Source organism: Chrysoperla carnea, chromosome 1 (genome assembly GCF_905475395.1).
Source record: "Chrysoperla carnea chromosome 1, inChrCarn1.1, whole genome shotgun sequence".
NCBI lineage: Eukaryota > Metazoa > Arthropoda > Insecta > Neuroptera > Chrysopidae > Chrysoperla > Chrysoperla carnea.
In genome coordinates, this window is record NC_058337.1 from 125,299,083 (window position 1) to 125,325,857 (window position 26,775).

General features: G+C 28.2%; 1 protein-coding gene across 5 annotated transcripts in view; it reads right to left on the reverse strand.

The window, feature by feature from the left end:
* The window catches only part of LOC123305166 (protein roadkill), a 281,683-nt gene that overhangs the window by 49,151 nt on the left and 205,757 nt on the right, over positions 1–26,775 (reverse strand). For 3 of the 5 annotated variants that reach the window (XM_044886799.1, XM_044886797.1, XM_044886798.1), the window contains one exon: positions 5,398–5,427. The exons of the other annotated variants lie outside the window; for them this stretch is intronic. In XM_044886799.1, the coding sequence (XP_044742734.1) occupies positions 5,398–5,427 (30 nt within the window). The remainder of the gene's footprint in view (positions 1–5,397; positions 5,428–26,775) is intronic. 5 annotated transcript variants of the gene reach the window in all.

A 26,775-nucleotide genomic window follows, 5' to 3' on the forward strand; every position in this document is an offset into this window, starting at 1 on the left:
AAGAACATAATGTACCATGAATCATAAACCTTATGTACCAAGGATAGCCTCCACCGATTGTACTTGAGACTGAATATAGAAAATATAAAAAAGCCAAAAAGTTTCAACTAGCATTTTTGTTGACTCGGAGTGAACGAAACTTCTGCTTTACCATTTTCCACGCTAACTTGTAGATGGCAACATATACAATTAAAAGCATATCTATTATCACGTATTAGTGGTACAGTACGTTGTTTGATTAAAGGTACATGACTGTGCGACTTTTCAAACTTGACCTTCTCAGTACCTTAGTTGACTTTATTCTTAAGCATTGATTTGAATAGAATATGATTTACTTTTCGCCTTATTATAGTTGCTATTTCATAGTAACAGCAATTAATATCAGTCGAGAAATCTATTGAGTGTGGTTCAAGATACATTGTTTCCGAGGTACTACACATTACCCGTACCGTATTATAAAATGAAGAATCACAATATTATATTTGATTTGACGCCGAGGGGAAGAACAAAAACACAATCTTATTAAGACAATGTTTATTCTGATAATAAAAATTTTTATAATAAAATTGTTATTAATAACATAAGTCACCTAATGACTAATGACTTACACAAATATAAGGTAGCAACAATAACAACACGTTATACTCAGCTGATTTATAAACATTACATCGATATCTGTGTGTATTTGTGTAAAAACATATGTCATTTGATACAAAGATGCGTGGAATGACACGTAAAATAAGATAAATTCATAGTTGTCTATTACAAATTGTTATATTTTTCTGGTTTAGTTTTTATTGTTTACAAGAAAAAAAAATTTTTTGTGTGGACAAAGCCATAGCAAGCTACTGAGCGATCGTAAATAAAAGTTCGACTTATGAGACTTACTCTGTACTGTTAATTAGAAATTAACCAATCAGCACTCACGTCAATCGTTTGGTAATCTGAAGTCGCGTGATGAGCATCGAATATTATACATACAGAATGCGATTTCCCAAAATTTGCAATATGATGAATGAGAGAGAAGACTGTCAATTAGTTCTTTTGTGTCCTTGTCTAATCTATATGTCATTGGCTAGATATTGTTTACATTACACAAAATATCTATGCATCATATGATTATGACATATGACTATGACAAGGACACATAGGAACTAACCATAAAAGTAATAGCATAGAACCGTAATGTGGCCATTCAAACGGTTGATCGTTATAGAGAGAGACCTAAGACAGGCACGTGTTTATACAATAATTCAAAATATTAATATACGCGCTTTTTCTTCAGGCGGGTTCTGGCGGGTTAAATATGAAATTATGTGTTAAAATGAATTACAAAGACTGATATTTCTCGTACAAACATTGAATTTGTATGTCGGATCTAAAAATGATTAATTCCGATTATTATTGAGAAAAAAAGATTGAAAACATATCAAATTCAGCCAAATCCTTGAAGTACTTTTACATTTGACATAAGAAAACAATTTTCCGATTACACAATCAATCTATACAATTTTAAAATTTTATTATAAAAATAAATAGAATTATTTAATTTCGTGCAATATGCAATTGAAACACGTGAATTGTACACATGAAAAATGAATAATAATAAAAATAAAAAAGAACGGAAAATGTTAGTTTGAAAATGTGATGTGAAAACATGTGTTTTTAAAATATTAGTTGAATACTTGTCAAAAATAATAATCCAATAATAAAATTAATTATCAAACTCACGTGGAGTTTGAAGTATTTTACACATCATTTACAAGTAAAGCCACCATCTTTTGCATATGCAATTAAAAATAAATATAATTTAATATTTATTCTAATGTTATTGGTAATAATATTTTTATTATTTATTTAAAATAATAATATAATAAAAGAATCGCATGTTCTTGCGTATTTATTATCGAATTATTTCAAAATCTTTTCAAACACTTAAAAAAGATGCAAGTATATAATTAGTATTGAAGATAAGAAATAGATAATTTCATCAATCAATATTACAGTGAATATACAGAGTGTTTGGGAAAACAGAGCGAAATTTGTTTTATTAAAGGTTAGATATGTTGAAACAGACGTAAAATTTCGTTTCCATAGAAAGTATTTGTCAAGGTTCAAATGAAATTAGTAGGATCTTAATAATTTCATTTGTGACTTTCTATCAGAAAAAGATTCGCTCAAGCCCCCTCCCCTAAAATTTCTAGGTCAACGAGCTTTTTTATTATTATTTTATCGTTCAAAGTTAGCTGGAAAAATGATAAATCATTTAGGTTATCCTTTTCAATTGGATATTCCTATATCAAAAAATCTAGAGAGTGTGGTAAAAAAACTATCTAAAATATTTAGACAATCTTGTTAGTTTATAATAATACCATAAAAATATAAGGTTGTCGATGAATAAAAACAAAATTTTCATTTAATTATGTGTTCATCGAAGACCAATCATTTGATAGACAGAGACGACTATAGTTAGAGTATTGATGATTGAGAGCGATATCTATATTATGAAATTTATAAGCATCACTTGCACAAAATATATTATATATTTTTGTAGTTGCATGTTATTGTAAAGCTAAAAATAACTCATTATTTGATTACAAAGTGTGTATTTGGTTTATATGTACGTACCGTGCAATAAAACAAAATTTATTTACAATACTGTAGGTTTTCAATCACCTTAAATTAAATTCTTGTCTCTTTTACATCATTAGCATCCGGTGTGTAAAGAAATGATCAATATTGTTTTTCAAACGTAAGATAATTTTAAGATTATTATACGACATTTTATTTATGTTCTAACTAATTTCAGATTACAATCGAAGACAATTTCTTCGAAAGTATGTATATACAAAAAAACTTTTTCGGATAATAATATAAGGATCAATAAATGCGAAAAGGAGTTCTGTTAGTAAATATATTTATATACATGGTAACGCTCATTGAAAGTGCGTTACGTTTGAGTGTGTACATGACGCGCTTTTACATTGTATTTTAAGAGTCACGTAGGCATCAGTTATGGAATAGAAAATACATAGAATATACACAGAAATAGGGAAAGTTAACGAGTAAAATAATGTGTTGTGTTTATGTTGTCGGAGTTTGTAAGAATCGTTAGTTTATAATAAATCTAGTAAAATTGTAATCTAACGATATACAAGGTGTTCTGTTATTGACTGCAGATCGTTGGCCTACAGAATAAGCTCATAAAGACGAAGGAAAAAGTTATTTATCTATTTTGGATCTGAGGCCTAGTTTGCGAGATTATTAACAAAATAAATTAGTATAATATTAATAAAAAGTAAATTACTTTATCGAATCACAGTTCTATTTTTACTTTATTTCAATATGAAATGGCCAACTTCGGGATGAGGTTGTCATTATTTCAATTTTTTTTCAGTGAAATATATAACGCTTATATTTTCGTGAGATTATAAACTAACGTTTATAAAATGATTGATAAATTTAATTCTATACATATTAGTCGACAATGAGTGATACGGGGCCTGAGTTTGACCAGGGAATAGAATTGATAAATAACCATAATTACATTGCTGATAACAATTTACCTTCAGTCATATTTTCTAAACACCCACTCTTACTCGATTTGTATATTTATAGACACAAACACGTGCCGTCTATAACAATAAGACTGATTAGTGATTGAATGGTAGCTTTCATGTTCGTTTATAAGCTAACGGCTGAATATCGTTAGATTATCAAACAAAAATAAAACCGTTAGATAGTAAGTCTCGTTTGTTCACAATGTATCGTTAGTTTACAATCTGGCTAGATTTTTTATAAACTAACGTTTCCTAACAATAATCTGTTGACATATATACATGAAAAGGGATAGATGGAAATGTTTGGTAAAATGCGCCCTTGGCCCGGGCTTAGCCTACTCACTCTATATTTATACTATTATTTGATACAACTCCAGTTTTCTCTTTAGTGTATATTTTCAGGGTTGTTTTTCCATCAAACCCATCACACACACACATATATATACATGTATAAATATACTAACATTGAGTTTTCCCTATTCAGAATTAAATGGGGTTGGTTTTTACATGAAATTTACTGTGTTTGATGTAAAAAGGAACATATATTTTTTGCATTTTCCTTATTGTATTGAATTTTCATTTTTCCTGTCTTTTACTTACTCGTAAAGTTTTTATGAATAATAAGAAGGGATTAAGAAAAATTCAAATTAACTAATTTTAAAAATTTATTTATTTCTTTTAGTTGTGATTTTAAAGTTATATTAAGGACGTACACGCGTCAAAAAAGCTTCAATTTTCAAAAAAAAAAAAAAAAACTTATTAAGATAGTGCGTGTAGGAATTTTCATGTAGTAATAACTTAAATTAAGTTCCCAAAAAAATGAATGCATAAAAATGTTTGAGACTTTTGGTGAGTGTATTCTGTTAGAACTTAGGTAAATTAGACGAAAATTAAGAGCACAATTTTTCGATATATACCATAGTTTTTGACTAATAATTATTGATTAATATTTGACTAATATTCATTAGTCAAACAATAAAAAATATTTTCCTATAAAGAAAATTTAAACAAGCGGCACTCGTTTTTCCATAAAATACATTTAAAATAATGAAATGAATGGCATTTGTGTGACATTTTTTCTATAAGAGATTTTCTCTAAATGTTTAGGCATCAATATTTCAAAAACTATGATTTATATCGAAAAATTTTTACTCTTAATTTTCGTCTAATTTTCTCAAGTACTAATATTCATTCATTTTTTTTTGGGAATGTCCTTAACAGTAATCAGCATCTCGCTTGAAAAATCATTATTGTATATTATATTCAAAATTTAAGTTTTATCTCGGTTTTGCCCTACAATCAGGCATGGGCGATTTATTTTCAGTCGAAGTCACCATTGTTATTACTTTATTGTGTGGCTCTTTATCCAAGTCCGCATTGCTCATACAGGGGAAAGCAAGACGGGTATACGATTCTTCAACCTCGTCTTACTCGTATTTAAGTTACAGAAATCTGAGGGACTTCGGTAAGTCCCGTTTGCCCATGCCTACCCTAGATAACGAATAATTTAAATCATAAAATAATGTAACCTTTTCTTTGAAACAAAATTTATTCCTCTTTAAAATTCATAAAATTTAGACGGAAACAAATTAAGATAAAAAAAGTAAAAATCTCTTGGCTGTGTATTTCGAGATCTACAAATTTTTAGCCATTTTAATATTAATTAAGCATTTGATATCAAATTTGTACAAAAATGAAAACATGCAAATTTGTTTTTTAGCCAAATTTTCTGAGGGAAAATTTAGCTTTAATAAACTTTTTGATAATCGAATAAAAATAAATGAAAACAGTTGTGTTAATTACAAGTATAAGAAAATAAAAATATATATTTGTTTACCTTTGACTTCGATTTGACGAAGTTTTCATTCTAGAAAGAGAAAATAAATTCAGTTTCAAGAAAATTGGTTAAAAATACTAAAAGAACATTAATTAATATTTTCCGCGTGTATAAAATATAGAAAATTATGAATAAAATTGAAAATATTTTTTTCATTTTTATATTTAATTGGGGAAAATTTTACAATTTAAAAAAATATGTGCATATAAATAAATAAATATAAGAAAAAGTTTTATAGGGTCACGGTGACTCCACGGTCATTTTATAAATGTATACATAATCATATTTGAAAGCATTTGTTATAATCCTATGTATGTAGTATGTGATATTATTAATATCATTGTTTAGACCGACCATATACAAAACATATAGGGACATGAAAGGAAGTGTGCGATTTTGAAAATTCTTGTAAAAAAAATTGCAGAAGTATATCAAGCGGCACTTGTTTTTCCATAACTTGAAAGTGATGAAATGAATGGCATTTGTGTTATTTCTTCTATAAGTTACACTTAATTTCCGTCTAATTTTCTCAAGATCTAACAGATCAAATTTTGAAACCAAAGTCTCAAATATTTTCATAAACTAATTTTTTTGGGAACGTCCTTAAATGCCATAAAAAAGAATTTAAGAAAATTTATTGTCTTTTTTAGGCTGTTGTCTTGCTAAAATTTTGCCAAAAGGTTTTGGATTAAGCGCGGTAAGGGGTCATGAATTACGAGAGGGAAGGGGGCTAAAAATCACTACATGCCCTTATCTTGCGGTGGGGGGTTAAGCCAATGGTATTGTAAATCAGTAAGAACGGTTCTCATGAGAAGCGGTTAAAATCCCACTAAGATGCTGTGATATGTGGCGAATAACTGCCAAAATTTACCTTTCAAAAATGTGTACGCCTAGAAAAACGCCATCGGAGTTGATACTTGGTTGAAAAAAGGAAATATTGGAAAAATTGATGGTCTTTCCGTTCATAGCGTTTTCAAAATTGTAAACTTGTCTGTCCTACTCTTTATAGGATTGTGTAGTGGTCGGCTTAAATGAAATTAGCTATTTTAAAATGTAATACATTCGTGGTATGTTTCATTTATAATGAAACTATTTTTAATCATATCAAAAAGTTCAAGCATGCTATGTATGCTCTTATGCGAGTGCGTTAGATGTTATTATCAGGTTTTTCATCTAAGATTTCAGCTGTTTTTGTATACAAAATTTTGTGCGTCTGAACGAGAAAAAATTCAGATTTTCGATTAATAAAGATATATTCCTAACATACTGCTTATGAGAATAATAATTAGAATTATAAGATAAAAAAAGGTTAATCATATTTAAAAACTCGCGTTAGACGAGGTACTTCTTTACTTTTTTTATTTTTGAGAAGTGGTTTATCATTTGTTTGATTTATTTTTATTTTTTTTTGTAATTATAAAAAAAAAAAATTATAAAAATTAAAGCAATCGTTCTAAATCTAATGCGTTCAGAAATTAATACGCCTTTTTGTGTTTGCATCGTTTCTTAGTACACTTTTCGCACAATGAACTATAATTATTAAAAAACTTTTTCATTAAAAATATAATTTTCTTTTTATATTTTAATAAATAAAACAGACGAAGTGTTATTCTTCTGGTGCTTGTTAGATAGAAATATTAGAAAAGTTTTTGAATGAAATAAAATGGTTAACAATTCTTCCATAAAATAAAAAATAATAACTATTTTCATTTTTATTAAACAAAAATAACACAAAAGATGCTCCAAATATGTCAACTTATAACAAATAAACCATAATTTGTTCCCCATGCTACACCAGCTAGCAATGAAATATAAGAAGTGGTAGAGAGAGCTATGCTTCGATGAACAGTTTAGCAGATGTTGAACATTCTAGGTATTGCCTTGCCTCTGCCTGACTATGTTCGTTGAAGTTCGTACGTACAGTAAAGTACACACTAAGTTGAATGCTGTCAGGGACATGACAACCTCTATGAAGGTTGGTTTTTGCTTCACGTGAGGTTTGGGTCACATTATACTTCTATCTCTCATATTATCCCTCTTATTATCCGTTCTCATTTCTATAATTCATCTCCCTCGTCTCCTGCACTATACAGTGTGTCCTCGGATAGAGGTAACTATACTTATAAATTTTCTTATTTTGCATTTTAAGAAAAAAAAGTCATTCTTTATAAAAAATTTTGCTTATTATGAAAAGTATGTAGGCATATTTAAAACTTCTAAATAATGTACAGGATAGCCAACAATTTTTTATCACTATTTTTTTTTTGGTATACTACCAATCCTTTTTATAAGTTGATAAAATGTTGCTGAGAAAAGTTGCTCGAAATTAACAATTATGATTCAAGATTCAAATTCATGACTGAATTTCAAGAAGATCTTTCCAACTTTGACAATTCCATTCTTAGTGAATGTTTATCCGAGAAAATAAATTTTTTTTATCATTTTGTAACCTAGCCCACAAAAAAATACACTCTCGAATAGTACATGTTAATTGATTTATTATTATTTTCTTTGTTACGTTTTTTTGTAATTGCAACTTTTGTTTAAATAAAAAATGATGCTTTGATTAAAGTACACGGATCTTCTTGATATTTTGTATTGAGTCATAATTGCGAGAAACTATTCTGAATAACACTGTTTTTGTCAACTTATAAAAAGGAAGGGTAGTTTACTAAAAAGGAAAACAATTATTTCAATTTTTTGGCTACCCTGTACATTTTTTAGAAGTTTTACATATGCTTACATACTTTTCAGAATAAGCAAAATTTTTTTATAAAGAATGACTTTTTTCTTAAAATGAAAAATAAGAAAATTTACAAGTATAGTTACCTCTATTCGGGGACACACTATATATATGTTTAGTATACACACACAGACGTACGTAAATATTCCATTTGAACGTTAAATGAAAACCACATCAAACTTCTAGTTTCAGCCATGTTTGTTTTCAGTTGAAGGTGGTATATAAGTGTGTATACGGTTTATATATGGGAATTGGTTGGATGTTGTGTGGAGCATACATACGACATGGCAAGGCTATATTAAAGTCTACCTTTATCTAGAAAGTAGAGTTTATGTTTTACTTTAGTTTGTGTTTTACTTTGTTTGAAAATTATTATTTTTATACATTACAAAGAATCCACCTCTGTACTCTGTTTTATACATATTCAAAATACTTTTTATTTTTTTAGGTCTGTAGACAAAAGGAAAGCACCTAAAAAGCACTATAGTTTAATATTAAAGACGAAAGTAGCCAAAATAAAATAGTATCCCTAAAATGGGGAAAACCGGGATTTTCTAAAAAAAAAAAATTCGTGAAAACAAACAACTGACTGAGACACTTGTTGAAATATCCTGTATAGACAGTGTTGAATGTCAGTGCTTGCATTATTTTTAATAAATCAGAAAAGTTTAAGGTATTGTTGTGGTTAAAATTATACCCCCCCCCCTAAATTTTCAGAATTGATTTAGACTTGGCGCTCGTACATCTTTAAAAAACTAACACAATTGTGGCGAGCATTAAGAAAATTGGACTTAACAAGTAATTTTTATAAGATTTGAGAAAGTATTTGCAATAGTCTTTATATCATAAATTTCATAAGAATTCTATTAAATACGTTTATGTATTTCAATAATGGTGAAACATAATATCTTTTGAAATAAAATATCCTTATCCTTACATTGTATAGGGTTGAGAAATAAATAAGACAACATGGAATGTAAAAAAGAGGTTCGTTCATAGGATGACTATAACATTTTCTGATCTCTCAAAGGAACAACAAACATAAAATATATTATTTTCTGTAGCAAAGAATTTTTCTTATAAGGGTCATTCTATGATAAAATATATTTTTTCATTTAGAAAAGCGCCACTAACTTCTCTGAAAAGTGGCAAATCAATTTTTCGTATTTTTTTGTTTTATAAGAGGGGAAAGATTGCAGTCTTTATATCGAGTCGAGTCTCTCCCTTGGACACTTCAAAAACAAGAAAAAATGAAATTTACTGGTTATGTTACAGATATGAGCAAAGTATTTATAGTTTTACTGAGTATTTTAGAAAATCATACGAAAGGAGAGATGCTTACCATAGAGAGAGCAAAATGGTCGCCAAACGGTTAATCGCAGTAAAAAAAGATATATAAATTTCTGTCTTTTCTGCCTATTTCATTGCGATCAAGAATTAGCTCAATGGCATTATCTCTATGATCTAAACTGACATAAATTTTGGGTCAATAATGAAATCACCTCTGAACTATTACAATTACAGTATTTGTCAGGAGAGATACAAATTTTGTGATTGACCAGGGGAGTCACAATTTGATCATGGAAACTGCACCTAAATATCTCGTCGGCCCAACTATCAAATAACAACAGATTAATGGCTTGTGTGTTTAGTATTAATAAGTAATAATTAACTATCGGTTGGTAAAAATGAAATTATTGAAAATTTTTTTTGTATGTTTCCTACATAATACTTAGGTTAAAACATTTATTTTAGAATTATTGGCGAATATATTACCTCATCTTATCGTAGAATGGCCCATATAAACAGTATGTTTTCCCTTTACTGTTTGTAGTGTTTCCTTATGAAAAATATATATTCCTTTTATAATAATTTTCATATCCATCATGTTTCTTTTTTTTTTAAATATTAATTTGAAAATGTTCGAATTCAACAATTTTTTTAATATTCAATAATGTTGTCATGATATATGGAATACACAAATGTCATCTTATTTCTAACCTGCGTTATGTAACTTCGTCCACCTTTCCCCGAAAGGTCATAGAACATTTTATGAATAAAAAGTTGAGGAGATACAAAATTTAACACAGTTCAGTAGTGAAAATTTAACACAGTTTTTGAGTTAAGTAGTTTATTAAACAAAATTTATGATTAAATTTTTCAAACTACAACCAATTTTCCCCCAATATATAAAAAAAAACAAAAAAAGAACAAATTTAATTGATCGTTGTACAAACACATTTAAGAGAACTAGTTCATATGATCATTATAATAAATAAAGATTACATACGAACCGGAAATGAGTAATATCGATGTAATTGTTTCGTCTTGAAATTATTATGGAAATCAGGTAAAACATATACACATACGCATCGTACACATTTATTTTACACTGAAATGCATCTCATTTCATATGCAACTGCACAAAAATAATAACATATACTGATTCGATACAACTTAAGAACGGACTCAAAAGTTTAAGACGCCTACTACTCCAAACTACTCCTTAACCAATATATTAAAATCGTATGGAATATAGAAATTATACGAACGTTCTATAAAATTTGTTCGTCTCGGAAACAGCTCTAATCATATTAAAGAAAATTCGTATACAAATAGTATTTTACATAAATATAATTTGAAAGGTGGTGACATCCCTGCAAAAACCCGGGGAATAAAATAAGTCCTTATGAAAGTAAAAGTACCATGAAGAAAACACCTATAAATTAAACACTATTTATAATTTACTGCCATAGTAAAAATGCTCTTACATAAATACAAATTAATAGTTCAAAAAAAACTAACTAAAAGAAACACGATTTTGTAACTAACTAAAAAGTAGAAAATAATTTCTACAAGTTAAGAAAAAGAGTGATTAAGGAAAAAATCATTTTATCGTAAAAAAGCGTGCATTCCGTTACATAGAAAGCACGTAAAAGCGTGTTAAAATTCGTGGCTTCACGAAGAGGAAAGCCTGTTGAAATTTAGATAAAAATGCTTAGTCTCCCAGCAACTTATAAAAAAGGGGACTAAGTGTAGAGTCGGCGCATATCCAGAGGAATATTTTCTTGTTGATAACACGGGACAAACTAAAAGTGTTTTTTGGACGGATTCTAACAATAAATGCAAAGTTAGTGATTCAGATTAGAGTCATGACTATTTTTTCGGACTACAGACTTGTGTATAATTATTTATATCAAAATCCACCGCGGTTTGTTGATCCCTGGCCTAAGCTTTACTTAGGATGACAGTAATGAGATTATTGACAATTAATAACAATCTTCGCTTAGAAGATATGAATGATTTGGGAAAGATGTTGTGTAAAAACAAACAAAAATCTCTGGAAAGAACATTAATATCAATGCAAGCCAAATATTTTAAGCTTAAGATTGCATTTTTATTTTTATACGGATTTAATTTTTATCAACAACATACAAACAAAGTTCATTTTGTCTTCTCACAACATTTGTTGTGGGCTGATTTTTAATTTTTAATTAAAACGATAATGTTCTGGGTACTAAAAATTTATTTATTTTGCAATTTTAATTTAAGTGTTACTAAAAACGACCTCTATATACACATTTTTAAAGTTTGTTCCTATTTAACAATAGGAAACAACTCATAGTTTCAATTTTTTCCCGTCCCTATCAAAAAGGTTTCATTTTCACTATAAAATGTCCGAAAAGAAGTGTTAAACGTATAACTTTTGAGCAAAAAAAACCATCGGTATTTGCTTCGGTATTAATGTAAAATTTTGTATATAGAAGTAATACGGTGAATCTTTTAATTCCAAATATGACATTTGATAATGTAATGACGCATGACAATAGAAGTTTTTACACAGAAAGGTGACTTAAATGTTTAATTTTAAAAAAAATGTGCAAATGTTAGTTTATTTTCCAAATAAATGACGCACAAGTTAAAATTTTCAACATTTAAAAAAACATAAATAAATAATGTAATAATAATAAATTCTCTACCCATTGTTTGGCCAAAAATATTTTCAATTTTCCAACTGATGCAGAAATAACTTTCAGTAAGTTTAATGAATATAATTTTCCAAATTTCAAAATAAAAATAACAAAATTTGCAATTGCCTCAAATTGTTCTATAAAAATTATATTTTTAGTTTTTTATACTCGTGGGAGGATTGAATAAATTAATAAAAATGACCTTAAATTTTCATATTCTTACTCTTGTAGTTTTGAAAAATAATATTATGAGATCTTTAACCATAATCTTTACCGAATTAGCTTATTGGTAAAAAATCAACTTCTTAAATTTGTGTACAAATCTGGTTACAACTAAATGAACTAATATCAAAGCGTTAAAAATAGAACTAAACTGTAATTTTGTATTTTTAGGTTGATCGAGAATTGAAATATTGAAAACTCATGTTGTTTTATAACGGAAATTGAAAACTGATACCTATATTTTTTTAATTTATGCAAAATAATATTGATAGCGCTTCTAATCGAAAAATATATTTATATACCATGAAATTTCAATTAATTTTATGAACAATGACTTTACCTAGTTCTCAAAAAATTTGGTTTTTAGTGAAAATTTTACCAAAATAATTGCATACAAGTACCAAATAATTTTCTCGACATTTGTTCTGGATATTAATATCAATGGGAGCTACAGGCCTCAATTTGACAACAAATTTCTGAAAAACTTTTCAAAATACAACAATTTTTGCCTGGTTTTGAGATTTTTGCAAGATTTAAATTCTTAAGAGATTGCGTTTATTTCCACGTTAATACGAAAGATTGTCAATTGAACTGCCCAGAGTAATCAAATTTTGCTTTTGAAGTTCATCATATTCATCGCTCATTGATTCTATGGCAGTTTTTACACTATTGATGTAATTTGTGTCGGATAAATAGTGTACTTCACTTCAGTCGCCCTTATGTCGAAAACCAAGCGACTTTCAAGTCACATAAAGGTTAACTGGGCTCAATACCGTAAGATTAACCTGCCGTTTTTATATAAATCGGGAATTGAGAGTGCTTACCGGTCACTGCAGAGATAGAGGATGGACCTTACCTTCCACAGGACGTTTTGAAAGAATGTCGTTCCAAAGTCAAAATGGCCTTAAATCACTGTCTTTCGTAGGATAGTCGACACTGATCAAAAGCCTAGCGGAGAAAGCGTTTTAAGATGTCGATAAAAAAAAGAGAGATGACCATAGTCTGCCTACAGTAGAGAAAACTTAAAACTTGGAAAAACAGTGTTTTTTTTTGGATTTTTTAATTAAATACAGCATTAATAATCAAATTTTCCTTATTTGTAAATTGAAATTATTACCGAGGGTATAAACAACTATTATAAATAATATTTTTTTAAAGAATTTTGACAATCCAGCAGCGATACCATTGATCCATCAGACAGTTTAGATTCAGATTGAATTATTAGCATTTAGTTTCGCAAGATAAGTAAATTTTTTCTATCTTAAAAGTATCCAACGCGCCTAGTTTTCACTTCAAAGAAACCAAGTAGTCTATTTACCAGACTTTTACCACTTTTCCTCTATTTCTACTACCTTCCAAATAAAACGAAAAATCCGCTCACAAATAATAAACTCTATATATGTAACCAATACACAAATAATAATAATGATTATTATAAATTATTAATATATAATTCATTTGTACTGAAAACCGATTTAAAATAATAAGTACATAAAACAGTTTTATAAAACAGATACATAATATAGATCTTAAAAACATAATAACAAATAAGCATCACATCGTGTATAATGTACAAGCTAGCTACGAGGCTATTCAGATAGATTTAATTCAGTCTCTACCTCTCTAGTTATTAAGAGTTCTTTCTTTTTATATTTATACATACATTAACTTATTATTATATTATAAGAGAATGAAAAAAAAAAAGATTTTGTGAATAAATAAAAATTATAGATTAATATAATGTGTAATGTAATATAAACGTATCCGATGATAGTAGTGTTGTTGTTTTGCACTGTAAATCAAACAGTCACTATTTTAGATAGAAAGTAGAGCGAATATTATATATTTTTTTAAATATCAGTTCGATTAAGTGAGTAGTGACTAATATGAGTTCTTTCCAATAAGGCTTAGGGTTCTGTAATTTGAAACCTTTGAAGAATAAAGAGAAGCTAATATAATAAATGTGAAAGTTTGTATGTTTAGATAATGGAATATTTGTTACTGCATCACGCATGAACAGTTGAACGGATTTGGATGCAATTTGGTAGTCGGATAGTTTATTACTTGGAGTAACACTCTATCCCAGAAGAATGTTCCTGTGAACAATAGGACGTATCCACTTGCAATTTGGTAGAGAAGTGCTAGGCTACTTTTATTTTAGAAAAATAATTAGGATTCCAAACCAAAATATTGAAACTGAGAACAAAAAGAGGAAGTAGGATAAGTGAAGACTATAATGCGGTAATTTATTTATTTATAACAGAAATTATCCACCGAAGCGGATAGTTAAATGCTAGTTATAATAAATCACCCATATCATCTTAGCGCACTACCCAGATAACTTTCAAATGTTCGTTAAGAAGTCATCCTAATTTTCTTTTAGGAGCAAAAAGATTTTATCGTCAAAATTTTTTATTTAAATCAGATATGCTGACAATTATATGGTATCGGTTTCTCAAAAAAGTTCTTCAAAGTGCAATAATATCTTACAAAACTCTGCAATTTTGCTATGCTCTTTTGTTTTGGAACCCTGCAAACAGACTCAGTTACCCAAAGTTTCACAGGTTCGCTAAGAATTCTTATTGGACTAACTACAATTACAAAGAATATTTTAAAGAGCTATAATGGAAAATGAAAGTAGCTAATTTATGTGCAGACCCAGAAAATTGAAAAACCTTAACTGAGGGACTATATGCCCCTGACAACAAATGTCGTAAAAATGAGTAACTTTCTTTTTTAAGATATTCTGCCATGTCGTAGTTATGCTTTGCAAATTTAGTAGACTATTCACGTGCCATAGGCTCATACAGACACATACAAATTTGGTAGCTTACAGTAGTTCAACAGGCTTGGACACCCAAAAGAATGAAAAGCTTCAGTTGACGGACTATTGTGTCTCTGATAAAAAGGGCCATAAAAATGAGTAACTGTATTGGGTGACTACATGAGTAACTACGGCATTTATTGGCAGGGTCGCCTAGTCAGTTCAGTTGCGAGACATATAAACTTGGTAGCTTGCAGGAGTTCAACAGACTCTGGAATTAGACGAAGCAAAACTTCTTCGAGAACCAAGCTTTATTTCTAACCCACGACTATCAAAGAGAAGTGTTACATTTACTTTATCAACCGTTTTCAAATATTTTTGACAGTGAGCCATGAACAAATATTCTTACAAACCAAATCATAAAAACTTGCAACTTTACTTGAATTCAACGTAATGTGAATTCTATCTTCATTTTGATTCTAAATAAAATTCTCTAATTCAAAACCTTTCTATGGTAATTTTTTTTATACCAAGTTTGCGTTTACAGATAGTTTATTATTATGGTTACGGAATCCTAATAGACACAGCTTCGAAAGTGCGTTAAATATGATACACAATTGTATTTATTATTCACATAAATTTTTTATGAAAGTACAACACAAAATGCATCTGAAAACATTAATTTCAAATCATAGTTCTTTCTCCACCTCCTCTTCAATGCAGCCAGCAATAATATTTATTGTTTTAATTATGCTGCTGTGTGTATATAACTTGGGGGCCATTTGTAACATCATAAAACAATTTATAATTACAATTGTTTTGGCATACATTTTTAATCGGTCATAGCGAATCAGAAATTGGACCGATATCGTGTCTAACAGTTTTCAAAACTATTAATGTCTTTTGTAGATTGTAGTTCGAGAATAAGAGGTTATCATTAACGGTACCCATTAAGAATCCGCGAGTCTTTGCGTTTTATTGTTTCATCAGCAAAACATTTGTAAAAAACAAATTAACCAAAATATATTTTCGATTTTAAATGGATAAACTCTGAATAAACAACATGCACAACTTTCTTATTTGCTTTGTGCTTATCTAACGGATAAACAAAAAGGTTTTCATCTTTTCTTCAACATTTCGTTGGAACCTGAAGTCTTGATTTAGAGATCTACATTGAATTTCTTTGAGATTTTCAGGAAAATGAAGTCTGTCGTTCAAGACAGTATCCCCACTTGCGGAAATAATAGTTTGCTTATTTTTACTTCGATATCGAGATGTTAAGTATCACTTGACTTTCCTTTTTATTGCTGTTTGTATATTGCCAGAAAAGTCAACCGATGTCTATCCATTACAGTCAGATTGTCTTTTTCATCATAGATCCAAGAAAATATAGACCTTTGTACTATGCCGAAGATCAGGAAGAGCTTTGTTGAGCTATAAATGCTTTTGTACCGTTAGAACGCTATTTAAGGGGTTTTGGAAATGTCTGATATGTGTATTTCTATATATTGTTCCCCCGCTGCTTCAAGACACCTTCAACAGATTCCCAAAGTTCAAATGAACTGAAATTTGGTTTGTAGGGTTGTTTAATAGATACAAGAGTGGCGATTTCGCATTTATGTCAAATCGCCACTTATATAACATTTTTGTGGCGATTTCGCAATGGGAATTACTCGTATCTATAGTCCCTCCAAATTGAGTTAGAGGATTGAAAATTAATATTGAAATAGTATCAAAGGAGCGTCTTTCAGGGGGTTTCAACATCTCAACTCCCCTCAGATATCCAATTCTTTCATCCAGAATCAAGAGATCCCTTTTCTAAGAGGGATGTCGACTGAAGTTAAGAAGTAATTTATAATTGTGGATTATTCGGATTGCCATGACTTACTTTACTTTATTCAAACTAAGATGTGAAACCTTCAGTCACCTTGGACATGCTGTATGAAAACCATGACCAATGAAATTAAAGTTTCTTCAAGCCCCCGATTTCAATTCACTACCAAAGGTCAGACACATTTTCTAGTGAATACATCAAAAAGAACTAGAAATGATATTTAAAAAGTGTGTCAAAAATGACAAAAAAAATTTAAAACAACGAGAACAATTAACAATACTTATTATTGTGGTCTAAATGTTAACGATATATACATACAAATACAACCCAGTATAACACTACTCAGTCATCATATAATGACAATGAAAGAGAACAGAGTGAGATGTTGTGACCCCAAACCGTCTAAACATAACTTGGCCCGGCTGGTTTGTTGTCATGCTATGGCTTGGCCCCGGTGCGTTCAATGAAATATAATTTTTGTTTTTGTTTTTTAAGTATAAACAAATTGTGGTGAATATGACCAACAGGTCAGAAAAATTACGGATTAAGGAGATATACAAAGATTGAATAATACTAGGGATTTTAATAAAACTTTATAAATAAATTTTTTGATTAACAAAGTTTCCAAAAATCACAAAAAATTCCTAGGTCATCGGGCTTTTTATTATTATTTTATCGTTCAACGTTGGCGGAAAAAAATTATGAATCATATAGGTTATCCTTTTCAATTGGATATTTCTATATCAAAAAATCTAGAGAGTGTGATAAAAAACTATCTAAAATATTTAGACAATCTTGTAGTTTATAATAATACCATAAAAATATAAGATTGTCGATGGTAAAAATACAAAATTTTAATTTAATTATGAGCTCATCGAAAATCCATCATTTGATGAACAGAGACGACAATATTTAGAGTATTAATGATTGAAGAGAGATATCTATATTATCAAATTTATACGTAGTACACAATATATTCTATATCTATCTGTGAATTAGAAATAGAACTATTGTTAAATTATAGTAAAAGATCTCTACCTGTAAATGGGAAATAGAACTATTATTGAATTTAAGAACACTAGCTTCACCTGTGAATGGGAAATGAAATTGTTGCTAATATTAAACAAGGATGAATTAAATTTTACCGACAAAACTCTAAATTGTATATTGATCTCTCGTTTTATAGCCAGAGAGGTATCTCTAATTCTTTTCTATACCTCAATAATTCTGAAAATTTAAAGGTGATAAAAGGTTGTGGGTAAGCGGCTAGAAGAGTCAAGGTATCAAAGAATTGTTGATTTCGAATTTCGGATGAATACAATAACTTCCTTTCAGTCAACTAAAAAAAGGGTATAGTCCACACACACACATCAACTCAATCTGAGTGCGCGCGACAAGAAAAGAACCACAAAAAAAATATTCAATATAAAAAAAATTTTTATCAAACCTTGAATTAATAAAAAAAGATAGCTACTAATGATATACATTCAAATGTATATGTTATGTCTCTGTCGGATAAGCGAATGATGAGAGAGTTTGTAACGTTTGAATACACGCATTATATATGTAGTGGGCCATAAGTATACCGACTGCTTGCTTGGTTGATCGTTTGCCGCTCGCTGTGGCTGCGGCTGGGCTCTCTGCTTCTACACACATTGTGTATATTATGATAATGTTGCGTTGTTCCACTTGCCTCAAATCTTACAACCTTCAATTTATAATAGTCTTCTCTTGTTGTATGCCCGCATTTATACCAATAAATTATCTTTGAAGTAATTTTTTCACAATTATTAAATATTGTTTTTTTGTTTTTGAAGAAATTTAAATTAATTCAAGTGTTTATAAATTTAAATCGATAGTTTTAAAATTGTTTTTAAATTTAGAATATGAAAGAAATGTATTTTTTATTTAAGGTATTTCCAGCATGGTATTTGCAGTTTCTATGTTAAAGCAATGGTACAATTTTTTTTTCGACAGAATTTAACGAAAAATTAAATTTAAGAATTTAATAATGCTTACTATTAATTCCCAAAGTTTCAGAAATTTTGACCGTTTAAAATGGGAAATAATTATGCCAACGTCCCAATTTCGATCAATTTACGTCAAAATTAATATCTCGAAAGTGAAAATTAATTTCTAAATTTTTTTTTTAGAATTGTATTGTATAAACATTTTTTTCTACTTTTTCTTCAATATATAATAATATCATAAAAAATAGTTGGAGAGACCGGACATTTTACATGCTTTAAATGGGACATGACCCTCAAAATCGCGAACTTTGTCTTTAAATATCTCGCGATCTAAACGGTCAAAAATTATGAAATTTTAGGAATTCATAAATAAAGCTATTATAAACCCGAGAAAAAAAATTCGGCCAAATCTGTCGAAAAGTGATTTCATGCTGGTACTACCTTAATTGTTTATGGTTAACTTTCCAAATGTGATCATCTCATTTCAATCTCTTAGGTTTTAAGGCCACCGTTGTATTAAGGTAGTACGAGCACTAAGGCAATTTTAGATTTAGGGTTAAAATTATTTGTACTTTATTTTCAACTTTGGTGAATGAATATAGACGAAAAATTAGAATACAATTTTTCGATATCTGCCTTAGTTTTCGAAATATCAAAAGCTATAAATAATTAAAAAAAAATTTCAATTTTAGATATTTTGTAAATTACTCCAGATATCGAAAAATTTTATTCTTACTTTTCGTCTTATATTGTCAATTTATAATAAAATTCACTATCAAAATTGAAAAAATATTTTTTTTTTAAATTTGTGTCCCCACTACCGTGCTCATACATCCTTAATGAGTCGGTCACAACGTTTTCAATTTTTTTATGTTTTCAATAATTTATTTAAGTTTTAACATTAATTTAAATATTTTTCCTTTAATTTTCACCGACTAGTATTGGAGAAATCTATAAAAACATATGAACCATCTACCGTTTTCCCATAAGACCCAATGTTCATCAATAAAAATTTTGTTTCATTAATCTTACACCGAATTATCTAGATTTTCTCGAAAACGATTTTTATTTCTGCACTTTTATTCTTTGACACTCTGTATATACTTTGGTGTGACAAAAACTACATAAAATTAATCAATTAAAAGAAAAAATGAGAATAGTTCAAATTCTCAAACAACCATAAAAAATTATTGAAATTTTCAAAAAAGAAATTTCTTTGAAAAAAAAAAAAAATTAAAGATTATTTTAACCTACAAAAAATAACTGTGTACTAATTCCATAAATTAATATCATATTTCAATTATTGAAATTGAATCGGTACATTATTTTAAATATTTAATTAGATCAGACACAGTAAAATACTTTTTTGACCATGAAACAGCACATTAAATTGTAATTTTGCAAGATCTTCAATTATGTTTTATTAATTTAATGGTTTTTTTGTCTTCATAAAAATACTTTTTCTCTCTTTTCAATTTAACCTAAGTGCAAATAAATGAACAAGTGAAAACAAACAATTGACTGAGTTAATTGTTGAAATACCATGTATAGACAGTGTTGATTACTCTGTCATATTACACATACATACATGTCACACACATATAACTGAAATACCAATATAATACAGACTATACAATTTGCGCTCTCACGGGTAAACAGTGATTTTGACGAAAAAATTTTTCAAACAAAAGTTGATTATTTTTTTATAAGAAACATTTTTTACATTTAAACTTTTGTTCAATCTTTAACGGTTTACAAGATGAGTCCTACGGATCCAAGACTCAATTGACCTATTATACTCATTTACGAACTCGACCTCACTTTTTACGTCCTAAGCACGCTATAAAAATTTCAGCTTGATATCTCTTTTCGTTTTTGAGTAATCGTGATGACAGACGACAGACAAACAGACAACCGGAAATGGACTAATTAGGTGATTTTATGAACACCAATACCATAATTTTGTTCATAGTATCAATATTTTTAAGCGTTATAAACTTGGGACTAAACTTAGTATACCTTGGTATATTTCATATACATGGTATAAAAATAATAATTCTAAAAATATACTCAATAGAAGTTCTCCTAGATTTATGGTTTCTAGTTTATATTTTGGGACAGTTTGAAAATGATCATTATAATCGAAACATGTCACATTAATAATAAAAGTGCTTTTGTAAAATAACGAAAAATATTAAAATTAACAAAATTTGGTTTGGGTATTTATGAGACTCAACTTCTAAAAAAAAAAAATATTTTGCAAGGATAAAGAAAGTTTATTTAAGTGTTAACATATTTCAAATCTATTAATTAGCACATGTAAATTAGTGAATTCTAAACATGAACCAAAATAAACAATTGAACATTTATTTAAAAATAAAAATAATTTATCTTACATCTTTTTTTCATGCAATATATAATTACGAAGAATTTCATTATTGCAAACGTTTAAACGAAGACTGAAAAAAATGTATTTAATATCTGACGTTGTTATCCGTATAACATCAATTTCGTGGCCGTCCTCAATTGTATGACATCAAACAAATATATGATTAATTGTTTACATAATTTAAATTAACTAAGTTTATTATTATTTAATTAATATTAAGGTGATTGGTGAAGTATAAAAGATTTAAGATTCAAACTTATAGCACTAAATTATGAATTGAATGAGACTTTGTTGTTGACTATCCCTATATATTATAAATATGAAAGTAAGGATGTTTGTTTGTTTGTTACGCTTTTACGCAAAAAATAGCGAATAGATTTTAATGAAACTGAACAACAATATAGCTCATACTCCAGAAAAACACATGAGCTATAATTTATAAAGATAAATATAAAAAAAAAATTAAATTTAATCTGACATTTTACTTTTCCAACTATAATCATCATTTTGAACTATAAATTAATGATTTCTGTAAAAATTTAAAATAGTAAATGCCAAGAATTCATGGCCACCTTTTCTTAATTATCATCTTTTCTGATATACTTAATGAATTATGACTATTTTACACTTTTAAAAAAATTGAAAACTGTGCATATATTTTAGCTGTGTAAAACAATTCCTTCGTGTGTGATATTTACTTTTAAGCCTAGGGAAGCGGGCGGATATCAAGCTAGTTTAGACATATTTGTCAAATTGTTTTTGGCAGAAATCGAACCACAAACGATGGTTTTCATACTTGAAAAATACAATAGACGATTATTTATTATTTTTAGTAATTAAATAATTACATAAATCCAATTACAAGTGATGCTAGATTCTATCTAAATTAAATTAATTCAAAGATAAAAATTTTTAATTTCTGTTAAAAAACAAATATCATTTTAATAATGCCTTGCGGGATTGTGTCCCAACAACCTTAATTAAAAGTATTTTTGAAAATTTAATCAAATTTCATTACGCCAATAAAATTTTTATTTCAAATAATGATATTAAATTTGAAAAATGATATATCTTGAAGTAATTTGTTTTCTTTTGTGAATTGACTGTATTTATTTCACCAACAACCTTAATATATAATGATTATTTTTTCAATTATTTACGTTTCACATTTTTTATCTTTACAAAAACAAAAGGATTTTACACATTGATTTCATTTTTTAGGACGAATCATTAATTTTTTAATTCGAGTGTATTTTGTGACATATACCCGAACCAAACATACGAAATATCACGAAGTATATTATATTCAATGTCACAAATATCTCGAAACTGTGCTAAAAAACAAATTAAGTGTAATCGAAACCACTTTATTGAAGCCAAGATAAACGCAACAAATCTTGAGGACAAATCAGTTTGTATTAATCAAATAAAATAAAAAAATTATTTTTTTTTTTTTGTATATATAATATTCGTATATGGATGCTAATCAGTAATATTTAAAACTATGAAGGCCAATATTTTGCTATTTTTGTTGTTAAAAACTTTATTATATAATGACCTTTTTTTCTAATATTTGTTTTCTATGCTGCTTGCTATTTGTTTAGCGATAATAATTTTTTAACAAGGTTAAAGTATTTTTTAAAAATACATAAGATATGAAATTGTACTATAATTCATTAACAAATACTGTGTGTTTCAGGTGCACAAAAAAACTAAAAACAAGTGAAAACAAAAAATTGACTTGCTTCATTATTCGTTAATGCTTGCTTTATTATTAATAAATATTTTTGCCAAAAATGTCTACTATTTACGTGATAACATCTTACTGAACAATTCTGTAAGTATATTAAGGTAATTTAAACCTACAGTATTGTAAAAAAGTTTTGGTTGATTGCACGGTACATACATATAAACACAATACATGTTTGAGTTAGTTTTAACTTCACAATACACAAGTAACTACAAAAATATGAAATATATTGTGTGCAAGTGCTGCTTATAAATTTGATAATATAGATATCGCTCTTCAATCATCAAAACTCTAACTATGATCGTCTCTGTTCATCAAATGATGGATCTTCGATGAACTCATAATTATATTAAAATTTTGTTTTATATCATCCACAATCTTATATTTTTATGGTATTATTATAAACTACAAGATTGTCTAAATATTTTAGATAGTTTTTTATCACACTCTCTAGTTTTTTTGTATAGAAATATCCAATTGAAAAGGATAACCTAAATGATTCATCTTTTGACCTAGGAATTTTTTGTGATTTTTGGAAACTTTGTTAATCAAAAAATGTATTTATAAAGTTTTATTGAAATCCCTATATCCCTAGTATAATTCAATCCTTGCATATCTCCTTAACTTTGGATATTTGATTTTATTAACTTTTAATTAAATGGAAAATTACTTGAAATTAAAAAAAAATATCCGTCTCATATTTAATAAAATAAAACTTTCAATGACTTTTTGAAAGTGTGAAATGAAATTTGAATTAGAGAACCAGTCGTAACCTTTTCTAAATACCTACATAGGTGAGTAAGCAACTCTCAAATTTGAAACTCAAGGGCATTGTACGTAAAGCCAATCAACATATTTAACAGTAATTTATGTTTCCTCAAAATCGCAAAACGCGTTCAATATTAACCGTCATTTTAATACGAATAAAATAAATTTCTTAAGAAATTAGAATCGTTGTGTGAATTTTATTTGGGATGTCTAGGGGTTTATACCATGAAGATTGCATGTTTTGTATTTCAACTCCGTATAAGATCAATTCAGGTAGATATGATTTTATTTGTTTAACCTTAAGAATATAATAACGATTTTACCTGAAATTAAAATAATGTTTTTTGGAATACATTTGATTCGACCAACATTTTTTTAAAAATCATTTACTAAATTTTAATACAGGTAGGTAAATTTAGTTTTATTTTGGAAACAATAAAATTTGAAAAATAAAGAAGGTACAGGATATTAAGAACCGTCTGACGAATAAAAGGACTGTTCTTAAACGACAATAACATTAAATTTGAATTTATTTAATTTTTTAGTTTGATAACTAAAATCACAATCAGACTATCCCCTAAGGCTTGCAAGAAAAAGAATCTAAGAAGTTTTGGCATGACTAAGACATTGTCTTTAAGACACCCAAAAGACAATACTCATTGAGATTTATACATTTGAAGTCGTCTGAACAAATTACAAACAAATTTGGATTTGGAAAGGTGGGTGAAAATCAATGACTTCCTTGTTTTGTTTACAAACTTGTACACGTTATTTCTAGGATGAATAATTAAAGATGAGTGAAAATCGATTACCTCCAAGTTTTCTTTAAAAACTCATTGATATTTGCACATATTCATTATATATTTTGGTGCGGAACACTTTGAAAAGAAATAAAAATTTAATGACTAACTAAAAATAAGTTGACCGACAAAGATACTACAATGCGATCTAAGTATGAAATAAACACGAAAGTCACATTGAAAAGTGGAAAAAATATTTAAAACTATTAATGAATCAAATTCATTGGCTAAATTTACATCGTGTTTTGTTAGGTGACCTGACCACTTGATTTGTTACACGTTTGTTATAAAGTGAACTACTTATGAAAATTTTATCGACTTTTTCTTGGAATGCAATTTCTTAACGTGGATTGCGAGAGTGAGCAAATTGGTGGAAAGTACCATGTAGAAAACACCTACAAATTCAATAATAATGCTGTCGTAGTAAACATAAGTTCATCAATTTGAGTAGTAGAAAAAGCGTTAGGAACTGTGTTTTCAATCGACAGTTTTTTGATGAACGAAGTTACATTTTGTTTAAGTTAATGGTTAAAATAATTTGTCTTTTTTAAGCCAAAACACTTGTTCGTTATTTTTTTAATATGATAGCTAAAACATAGTACTTGTGAGAGATATAAATATTTTACTATTGATTAGTTGAAATATTATAAATATAATACACTTGCGCAAATAATAGGAGATCGGACTAAATTTTTTTTATCGCTTGAAGAATCGCTTAACTAAACGCGCAGAAAAGTGAAGTTTGTTTTTTAAAATCTTTACTAGTATTCAGATATAAGAACGTCCTTCCTTATTAAACAAAGATGAAGATACCAACTAGTGACATCATATGTGGGTATCGCCATAGAAATTACATATAAAACTTTGTTTTGCTAAAAAGAGATAGGCAACATCTGAATACAATGATTGCTTAAAACTTCTTTGTTTTTTAATCAATTTTAATTACACTTTCAAATTTTGTCATGATATGAATGAAGTCTAGGTTAACATTTTTATGAGTAATATGGCCAATTCTACATTAGGATTACCCTCTATTACGAATCAAATTAAGACACCAGTATTAAATGTATAACATCCCAATTAAATTACTTAAGAATTTAAAAGTGATATCATTTGATTCAACAAGATCATTGAGTTTCTGAAAAGCTTAATTAAATTGATTTCTAGGAAAACTAACCCACTCAATTCTAGTACGAAGCGTTTCTTTTTGTTATGAAAACGTTTTAATGTAATATGTGCCTTTTTTCCAAGTATGATTTTATAAAACTATTGATTAAATTCTCTCATGAAACTATTTTATTTCATTCGATGAAAAACACTACAGTAGAATCTCGATAACTTAAACCTCGGTAACATAAAAACCTCTGTTACTTCAAAAAATACTATGTTCCCTTCCCATCAGAGCCCAAAACCTCTATAACTTAAAATACGCAACCTCTATAACTTAAATAAATAATCTCTGTATAGGCCGTCAGTAACTACATAGAAACATGTACATACCTCTATATTAACTAGGGTACATAGAAACATGTACATACCTCTATATTAACCTTTACCTAACATAGACACTTGATAACTTAAAACCTCTATAACTTAAAATATTTTGTGTTTCCCTTGGACTTTAACTTATCGAGATTCTACTGTATTATGTATCAACCTTCTCCGAAATAATTTGTGTCATCGTTTCTGAAATACAAATAAAATACCTTTTAGCTTAAATTTCTACGAAATACTTGAAGCTCTAGGAAAACTAAATTCCACGTTATAAGAATTAAACGATTTAAAAAATAGAATTATCTTCAGTAGAAAGATTTCCTCTATTTCTTTCTAACCCATCACATTCTCAGTTGTCTCTATTGCAAGAAACGTACACCAATTTTTTTTTATTAGTTAGAATTAATAATATTGGCATGTGTTACAAACTGTGGTTCGCGTTCGTGTAGTGTTGCCTGATCTGCCTACCTATTCTAACACACTTACAATAAGTGAGAGAGTACATACACCACATACAAATAGACATGTATGTGTGTTAGAATGAAATAGATAATATTTAATGGCACATTCACAAACACGTGGTGTAGTCTCAGTAATAAGTATACTAGCGTATGTATGGATGGATGTATGTATATGTACCTATGTATATACTACACAAGTAAACACATACGTA